We start from the raw sequence: 9935 nt of genomic DNA on the forward strand, positions 1-9935 counted from the left end.
TGAAGATACTTTCATCACTAACAGGGATGCACATGAAGACACTTTCATCACTAACAGGGATGCACATGAAGACATTTTCATCAGTCAAAATCAACAGCTTTAGTTTTCACCCTTCTTCCTCACATCATGTGGTAAGAAGCTACAACTTAAACTAGGCAGGGATTACTCAAGATATTATTGTAGTTTAATAAATGGTCAATAAACACCACCAGGTGCATCCTTCATTTGTGATTTCATCATTCAGTAACGATGGGCACAGGTTTCTCTGTTTACTTGTATTTGTAACACTGATAAAGAAATAATTTCCCTGGCCACAAAAAAATTTCTCTTTCTTCTTTCTTTTTCTTTGTTTTGTTTTGGAGACACGGTTTCGCTGTGTAACCCTGTCTGTCCTAGAACTCACTCTGTAGACCAGGCTCACTTTCAACTTGGGAAATCCACCTTCATCTGTCACCCTAGTGCTGGGATTAAAGGCATGCACCACCACCACTGGGCTTTATTTTCTAACTAATAGTATTTTATGAGTACATGAGGATTTCTTTATCAAACCACCTACATCTCTGAGAGAGCTTTCCTTGCCTCTTCCTGATTACTTTAGAGGGGAAAAAAAAATAAAGAATATGTAGCAGGATACTTATTCTGCTACAATGTAGTCACAGTGGAGCTCTGTGATTAGGCAGTAGAAGAGGAGGTGGAGCTGGGAGAGAAAGAGAAGAAGGGGAAGGGAGAGAAAGAGGAAGAGGAGGGGACAGATAGAGGAAGAGGAGGAGAAGGAGGCTGTTGTGGTAATATTTTAAAGCGGCGGCACCCAATCTGGCTTGTTCTTAATCAGCTGCCATCTTCCCAACTAGACAAGGCCTGTGGCCACAGACTTCGGAGGAGCTGTTCAGCTCAGGCACCCAGAGACACCGGCCCTGGCACCCAGGGGCGCCAATATGGGAGAAGGCTCTGTCAATCTTCCATGCTGTCTCCAAGGCTGCACTGAGCCCAGACCATCCTGCCATCCACACAGTAGCCGGTAGAAATGAGACTGTAATGAGCTGGTTAACTAAAACAAAACAGGTATGGACATAAGTTCAAGACCTCTCTGTACTATGTGTGTGCGTGTGCATATGTGTGTGTGTGTGTGTGTGTGTGTGTGTGTGTGCATGTGTGTGTGCACGCCTGCGTGCGCATGTATGCATGTGTGTAATTAAAGAAAGAGAGGCCATGAATTTGAAAGACAGCAAGGCAGGAAAGGTTCACATGGGAAGGGTCAGAGGAAGAAAAGGGAAAAGAAGAAATGACATACTTGTATCTTAATCTCAAAAGATAAAGCTTTTTCAAAAGCAGGTATAAAAAAGCTATGGAAGTCTACTATCTTGTAGCTAAATTAAAAATATAAAAAACAAATTTGAAAGGCAACACCCCATACAGGTTATACAAGCAACAGGTTCTAGCCATAACAGGTCACTAATTAAAAGTTCCAGGGAGAGGTACAAGGTACTTCCATAGAAGCTGCTGTTCAGGGAGGTCCCAGAAAGACTCCAAAATAAGAGCCCCTTCTATTCCTCTTGGGTGCTGTGCTGGCTAGTTTGATTTCAACTTGACACAAGCTAAAGTCCTTTGGGAAGAAGGAACCTCAACTGAGGAAATGCCCCACCAGATTGTCCTGCAGGATAGGTATGGTGCATTTTCTTACTTAGCGATTGGTATGGGAGGCTCAGCCCACTGTAGGTGATGCCACGACTGAGCAGGAGGTCCTGGGTTCTACAAGGAAGGAGGCTGAGCAAGCCATAAGGAGTGAGCTAGTAAGCAGCATCCTTCCACGACCTCTGCATCAGCTCTAACTCCAGTGCCTGCCCTGACTTCCATTCATGAAGGACTGTGAATATAAGCTGAAATAAACCATTTTTCCCCAAAGTTGCTTTTGCTTATGGTGTTTTATTATAGCAATAGAAGAAACCCTAACAAAGACAATTATCAACCAAAACTAGATAAGATACCACAGACCCTGATTGCAAAATAGAGGAACAGAGCTGGAACTGAGCTAGAAAGTGTCCCCAGTGCTGACTAGCTCTCGAAAGTGCTGGAAGGTGCTTTGCAGGCTTCTGGGGAAGAAAAGCATCAACGGTCTCACCTAGTTACAAACTCCATGACTATAATACCATGCATCTACCTGTGTAATGAAAGCATGATTGCTAGGGGGTAACCAACTGCTGCCATGTTAGCTCTGGATCCATTCCTAGTACTGACTGTAAACCAGTCAAATATACATGCTTGGGAAAGCACAGGCCCTAGCAGCTCCATGAGTCCCACAACAAAACAAACCGTCATGAATGTGGGAAACAGTTGTATGGAAAAGGGGAGCTGACAGAGATCCCAGGAGTAAAGTCAAAGTGGGGGAGAATAAGAATACATTCTCTATGTGTATAAAATTGTCCAAGAACAAAATTAATTAATTAAAGATGCATAATTTCTTTCCAAGGTAGTTTAAGACCTGAGAAGTTCTGGTGGGGTGATCAAACATCCCTCATGTAGCACGTCAAAGACAAACGCTCTGCCTCGGCATAGCACAGCAATGTGGGTTGGACAATGGCCTTCACTCTCTGGAAAAGGACAAAGAAAACACACGACTCAGTAAAGCTACATTCAGCCAAGAAATGATCGTTACTCTAATATTTTTTTTATCATAAATTATAAATCTTAAATGAAAAATTTATCATATGTGATATGTAAAATGTATCTCCTAGACAAAATGCTCATGGAAGAGAACAAGGAGAATCCACTAATGAACATGAAGCTCCAACCAGTAACAGTAAATCCTGGTGTACTACTTCACAGCAAGGTAGCCAGACATACAACCATGAACTGCATATGAAATTAAACTAGAAGAATGGACTTTCAATTTACCATAAAGAGTGGCAGATGTTTGAGGAGACAGACATGCCTAACTTTATTTCATGATGTAGACATATAGTGACATCATACAGTAATTAGTATGTATAATATACAATTTTATGTTTATATTTTTAATTAGAAAACACAATTTAAGGAAAAGCTGTAAGACTAAAGTTATAGATCAGTGGTAGACGGCTTGCCTATGATGCCTGAGACCAAGTATGGTCCCTATTACCATAAGAAGAAATGATAAGCTGACAGCATTTCAGTCACTATGATATAAATACATACTCTTGAAACTTGTCCATGTGAATCTTGAACGCATTAAGTTTCAAGTATTTGTGTTACACAGAGTGCTGTTAGAGTTCTTAAGTTTTACTTAAGAGACAGAAATAAGAAGGGACAGCTGGGCAGTGATGGAGCATGCCTCTAATTCTAGCACTCAGGAGGCAGAGGCAAGGGGATCTGAGTTTGAGGCCTACAGAATGGAAGTTCCAGGACAGACAGGGCTACAAAAAGAAACCCTGACTCGAAAAACCAACCAACTTGTTGCCACAGCAAAGGGAGATGCTAGAAAGCTTTCAGCAGAGAAAATCCTATGCCTACGTGTCAAGGGGAAGAGCACTGCAATCCACGTCCCTGCTCCTTGTCTCTCAGACGAGGCAGTGGAAAGGGATGAAGGATGAGATGCACAGGACCACAGAACAAAGTTTAGTGGTTGGAATGTAGCCACTGCTTTAGACACATGATGTTTTGACATTTCTTTATCTAAATGAGGAACAAGCACCTCTTGATAACCCCACCACCTCTTACTATCCTCTACTTCCTCAGTATTTAGGAGATAAATGTTTTTGTTCCTCAAATACTCCTAAGCCATTTCTTCTCTCCGACCTTTTAGACACCCCCAGATCCTTTTACATTTCCCACACAGGCCCTTTACTACCATCTTCTATTGACCTCCTTTCCAAGACATAGAGCTTGAAAAAATAGACTTATCCCCATTTAATCAACAAATACCTGGGAGAGTGTGTGTCAGGAGTGGGGTGCCCCACGCTGAACTGATGGGGACATGTGATCTGAGTGAGATGGAAACTATAAGCCAGGGAAACTCTGCAGACAGCACTGCCCAGGGGGAACAATAACTGTAAACGTATCAGCACAAAAATGACCTGCAAAATGCCAAAGAGCTCAGTGAAGCATCAGCAGAGAAGGGGCAGAGTAGTACATCAGTGTGAGGCTAGACCACCTGTGACTCAGAAAGGGCCTGAAGTTAAGTAAGATGGAAAGGAAGCTAAGGGAGGTTTTACTCAGAAGAGTGGTAATGTGATCTGACCAGAATGAATGGATCAGTGGAGAAAATCTGCTTCTGTTAGTAGAAATCTGTTAGTAGGTAATGAAAGGGGTTCATGTGAGAACAACCTAACAGTGTAAGGTTGGTGGGTTTGTTATTTTTGAAGCAGGGTTTCAGTATGGAACCCAGGCTTGCCGTGGACTCCCGATCCCATCTCAGTCTTCAGGATACTAGACTACGGGCCTGCATCTTCATGGTTTACAGGGATGATGGTTTTGACTGTGATGTGCCACTTGCAGGAAAAAAAAACAAAAACAAAAACAAAAAAAAACAGAGGTAACTGTTTTTCTTTTAGTATTAGAAATAGCACAAATTGGAGCAACCCCCTAAAGCAAGAGAACTGGTAACACAATAGGAATGCAGCGTAAGGAACAAACAAGAAGTGGATCTAACCCACAGCGGCTGTCCTCAGGACCAGAGACGTTGGCCAGGGTTAGTTTTGAAGTTTCTTTTGTCTGTGGTACTGTGGGCTGGAGCTCAGGGCCTCCCACCTCTGAGCTACACCCTAGCTTATTGTCCATCTACTTTTCAAAAAGGAGCGTAAACTACACAAATGTACAATTACATACAGTAGACAAAACAGGGTAGACAAATATGTGGGTAAGTATTTTAGGGCTGATGAAAAAAATTATCCCTGATTGACTTGAAACAACAAATTTACTATATCTTAGAGGTTGAAGGATGAATCTGAAGTTCCCTTTTCTGTGATGAAATGAAGGAGAGGCTCTCTTCCTTCCAAAATAGAGAGACTATTTCCTTCCTCAGCTCAGGAGCCCCTTCTTCCACCTTCAAAGCCATCAAGGGGAGGGCACAGCCTGCCAGTGCTGCTACCTCTGGTTTTCTTGTGAGAACCCACAGACTCTCAGATCTGTGTGATTAGTTCAGCATAACCTCATCTCCAGGTCAACTCTTTAACAACCTTAACCCCTGCTTGCTGGGGACTGGGGCACGGCATCTTTAGAGGACCATGATTTTCCCTATGTAGATAGGTTGGCCATTCTGATTATGTGAGTTTTTACTAAGTAACTGTCAGCAACTGGAAGGTTTAATTATCTTGGGACACGCTGCCTGTTTTTTTGGGGGGGGGGGGGGGAGAGCTGCACAGGAAAGAAAACTAAACAAAATACAAGACACATGACATTCACTGCAAAAAGGATAAAAATGTCATCCTTCCCTCACCTTGTGGGAAGCTACCAAAGCAAAAGAATTACTTACTCCAAATGACAAAAACACATTCAAGGTGTTTTTGCAAGAATTAGAAATGATATATAATTCGAAGTAGCACCTATTCCCACTGGCCACAGTCTTAGGGCATACAGAGGTCAACCAGTTGGAGTAGCTTCTAAAAACCTCCCTTCCACCTACATATCCTCTCCATTTCACTCAGCGTGAGATGGAGATTTGGAATTCCCTGTCACTCCGAGGAGGCGGAGTGAGGAACCTTCAAGTCCTTGCCTCACGAGGTCAAACAGAAGAGTTAGGAGACTCTCTGGGTCTCTCGAGAAGGGAAGGTACAGGTACTTATGGAAGCAAGCCATCTGTTCTCACCACTAGCATCAGAAACAGGTAGGGCCGATCTTGCCTTAATATGAATAAATGAAAACAGGATTACTTCAGAAAAGTAAGGAAAGAGTTAACTAGCTGAGAATGAGGCACAAGGCAAAAACCAGTCCTACCTTTAAGTGTAGGAATAAACTAAAAATTATAGCAAGACGCTATGGGCCACAAGAGAGGGAAGAGAGTGGCTGTCTGGAACAGTAAGGCTATGATGTGGTTTATCACAGTGTGGACACATAAACAGCTAAGGCGGACCACTGACGGGTATGGGTGTTCCAAGTGATAACGGATACCACGACATTCGGGGTGATGCAGGTCTAGGTTAACAGGGTCTAGGGGGTATCTGTAGGAAAAAGACCTTACTGATGAGTAGAAATAAAGGTTCTGGTGAAAGAAATGGGGCCTTGGATAATATATAACTAGAAGCTGAAGTCATTCTCCCTATGTTCTCCCTAATATTCACCAAGAATATTACCAAGCAAGTAATAGGAGAGAAGATAGTTTCACAGAAAGTCTCTGATAAACTTATCAAAACCCAATTATTTAAAATAGTATCTCAGAAATCTCCACAAAACTACCCAAACTTCAGTGCCTCCCCCCTGCCCTGCCAAAAATCAACCATGGTCCATGTCTTTACTTACCAGTCTTAAAATAATTCATAATTGAATCTCTAGTAATTCCTGGAACCTTGCAGGTAGAAAATAACATTCGGAATTGGTTCATGTCTAGAGGAGTATTTCCAGATTTATGTACAGGCAATTTTTCTCTATTAAAAAAGCAGTTTGATTAAAACATCATTGTTAAAACTTGCTCTAGCTACCACAACTACACTCTTCTTCCCCCAGATAACCACGTTCAACTGACAGCATCTGCTCATTTCCCACACTGGGCAAGCCCACAGCCCACCCAGCCTGTGTCGGGGCCCTTAGTGCCTGTCCCTCCTCGGCCCAGCCTGCCCCAGGACCCTTGGCACTCTTACTTTCTTAGCAGCTGCCAGTAGTTCAAGTTGTGCCACAGCAGTATACTTCCCCTTTCTAACTGAGTGCCTTCTCTTGCAGGCCAGTAGTGTTCAAAATGGGGAGACGGACCCACGAAGTTCACATTCAGTTGTGATGGAATACGCACGTCCAGGTAGGCAACATTGAGCCACCACTCTTCCAGCTAAAGGGAATTAAGAACGTTACTTCTTCCAAATGTTCCAATATGTAACTGCTAGCAAGACAGCATGCTATATGTGTCCTTTATCCTTTCAGTTCAAAACCACATTTTAAGTCATCACGGATAATGAAAATCGCTGCTCCAACAGCCTCCCTCCCTTCTCTCCTCTCCCTTTTGGAACTATTAACTCCTAAACGCTAGTTATCTGACTCCACTGTCAAACCCTACTATCCAACTTTCCTTATGAGCCCACACACTAGGTGAGTCCTAGAGTATAACAAATATTCACTGAAGCACACTTAATAACAGTAATTAAGTAAGCTGTTTATAATGCTCCTTTACCAAACACAAATAAATAAACAAATAAATAAAACAAAACCCCCTAAAATTCTACTTAGAAATGCAAGACACTTCAAACTAATTTACACTTTTCTCTGACACCCTTTTTTATGTGTCCCGTGTCACAGCAAGTAACTGAATTTCTTATCTAAGTAAGCTGATAGTATCAGGTTACCTGGCATTCATTTCTTTTCTTTTTTTTTTTTTAACTGATGGTACAAACTACAGTTAGTCACCCAGAAAAAGACATGCTTCTTTACCTTTATCCCCATTTTAATTAAAATCTCCTCAAAATTCAGAATAGAGGAATTTGGAAGCAAATTATTTTTTTCATCATAAAGATCAATGTCTCAATGAAAACATCAGACATTTTTTTCTCTTTAAAATTGTAAGTCACCATCATTATTTTTCAACTAAGGCAATGCTTTCTAACTGAAACATCACCCTTTCATTCATGTACTGGAGAAGTGGTCAAGTTAAAGGAGTCAGGAAGGATGCTGCGGGGATCGGAGATTAGGCAGTGAGAGCAGCTTCTTCGGTCTATCTACTTGAGCTACAGAGCATGTCCAACCACTTCCCACCTCTCCCATGTTCTGTTTAGATATGCTATGCCACCTGTGTGACACGTCTGCTTTAGTGTTTGAGGATTCTGTCAGGCTACAGTGGCCTGGAAGGCCATTTCTAGCAAACACAGTCTGTTGATCACCTGCATGAGAACCACATGGATGGGTGAGGAAAACGGAGAGCTTACCCAGCATGTGTTACTCTTGATCCTAAGACAATACTGATCAACACATACACCACACAGAGGAATTAAAAGAAAGGATTCTGGCTCCATTATGGACTTACTGAGTCAGAAACTACTGATTCCAGGAAACTTCCATTTTAACATGCTCTCAGGAAAGAGAAAATCTCACTTATAAAATGAATGCTTTCCAGTTAAGTGAGTCATGCTGTTGTGACCATAATGACAATGACCTCAGGCATTTTATAGCAATGATTTAAACATAAAGCCACACACACTTTAAGTTCTTCTTTAAATATCAGGTTTTCAATTTAAGTACACAAATAAATACCCAGTTTCTTTTTCCTTTAGCCCTTTCAAGTAACTTCTGATGCAATATTTTGCCAACTCCATCTTGAAACTTTTGAACTATTTCTTCAGTTTTCTTATACTCTTCTTCATTTGCAAATGGCTTCACTATAAAAAAAAGTGATTAGACTTAAGTGTCCCCATATCACCTCAGCCATTCTTATATAAATCTAAACATTACTAGCACACAATAAGGTTTTAGTTTGCAATAAAAACTGCAATGCAAAATATTGTTTTTTTAAAAAAGAAATAAAATAGTAGATACTGTAATAATGCAGTCACAATATTCTGAAATTATCCCCAAATTATTCTATCTGACAGTTAAAGAGGTTAAGCTATCATCTAGCTGGTACTGCAGTAGAAAGTAAGTCCTATGTAACCACACATAAGAGAAATTACAGCATTTTCCACAAATCTTTATGAAAATCAATTGTTTTGAAAATTAGTTTGTTAGAAATCAAATTAATATATTCTTTTTGTTTTATATTTGCTTCTCTAAAATCTGAACTAGCACAATGTGTAATCCATTATAAAATATCTGTTTTCAGAGAGAATAAGTGAATACTCAAAAAATATTCAGTAATCTGAAATTTTAAAATAAACTACTATAATAAATAGGTTTTTTATTTTTTTAAAAAAAGGTATTTGAAAAGCAAAACAAAATAGGGCTTAGATGATAGCTACGTTTTAGCATAAGGACCTGGGTTTGACCCCTGGAAAGAATGTTAAAAATCAACAAACAAACAAATAGCACAGAACAGAGGCAAGCAGGTATACACCACCCAAAAAGTAGAGTAAAAAATAAAAAGGTATAACATATATGCACATGCACACACACCTGCTTCCAGTTCAGCCAGGGAACCAAACATATTTATCTCCACCCCTTCTAGAAACCCACTAAAATGACAATAAAGTGAATTTTAAAAGGAGAGCAGGGACATGAGAGAGCTCAGCAGTTAAGAGCACTGGCTGCTCTTCAAGGGTCCTGAGTTCAATTCCCACCAACCACATGGTGGCTCACAGCCATCTGTAATGGAATCTGATGCCCTCTTCTGGTATTTTAGATGGACATAAAGGCAAAGCACTCATATACATAAAACACACTTAAAAAATAAATCTAAAAAGAACAAGGAGGGAGTGTAATCTACGAGACAGACAGACAGGGGGACAGCAAGGGGCCAAAAAACAGAAAACATCAGACAAATTAAGGTAACATTTCACAAATCTAGGAAACACTGTGAGGCAGATACAGTGGCAAGTCTGTAGAGCCCCAGCCTGAGGTGGGAGAAGTTCAAGGCCAGCCTGGGCAACATACTGGGACCCTGGTTCAAAAACCCCAAAGCAGCCAGGCAGTGGTGGTGCATGCCTTTAATCCCAGCACTTTGGAGGCAGAGGCAAGATTTCCGAGTCCGAGGCCAGCCTGGTCTACAGAGTGAGTTCCAGGATAGCCAAGGCTACACAGAGAAACCCTGTCTCAAAAAAAAAAAGAAAGAAAAAGAAAAAAAAAGAAGGAAGGAAGGAAGGAAGGAAGGAAGGAAGGAAGGAAGGAAGGAAGGA

At 41.1% G+C, this 9935-nt stretch overlaps 1 protein-coding gene across 1 annotated transcript in view; it reads right to left on the minus strand.

The window, feature by feature from the left end:
• Positions 1–9935, minus strand: part of Crot (carnitine O-octanoyltransferase) — a 29899-nt gene that overhangs the window by 12795 nt on the left and 7169 nt on the right. Inside the window, exons 4-7 of the mRNA XM_028776043.1 lie at positions 8362–8486; positions 6768–6949; positions 6430–6554; positions 2480–2588 (exon numbers count right to left, since the gene is read on the minus strand). Of these exons, the coding sequence (XP_028631876.1) occupies positions 2480–2588; positions 6430–6554; positions 6768–6949; positions 8362–8486 (541 nt within the window). The remainder of the gene's footprint in view (positions 1–2479; positions 2589–6429; positions 6555–6767; positions 6950–8361; positions 8487–9935) is intronic.

This window comes from Grammomys surdaster, unplaced genomic scaffold (assembly GCF_004785775.1).
Source record: "Grammomys surdaster isolate TR1022 unplaced genomic scaffold, NIH_TR_1.0 264, whole genome shotgun sequence".
Classification (NCBI taxonomy): Eukaryota; Metazoa; Chordata; class Mammalia; order Rodentia; family Muridae; genus Grammomys; species Grammomys surdaster.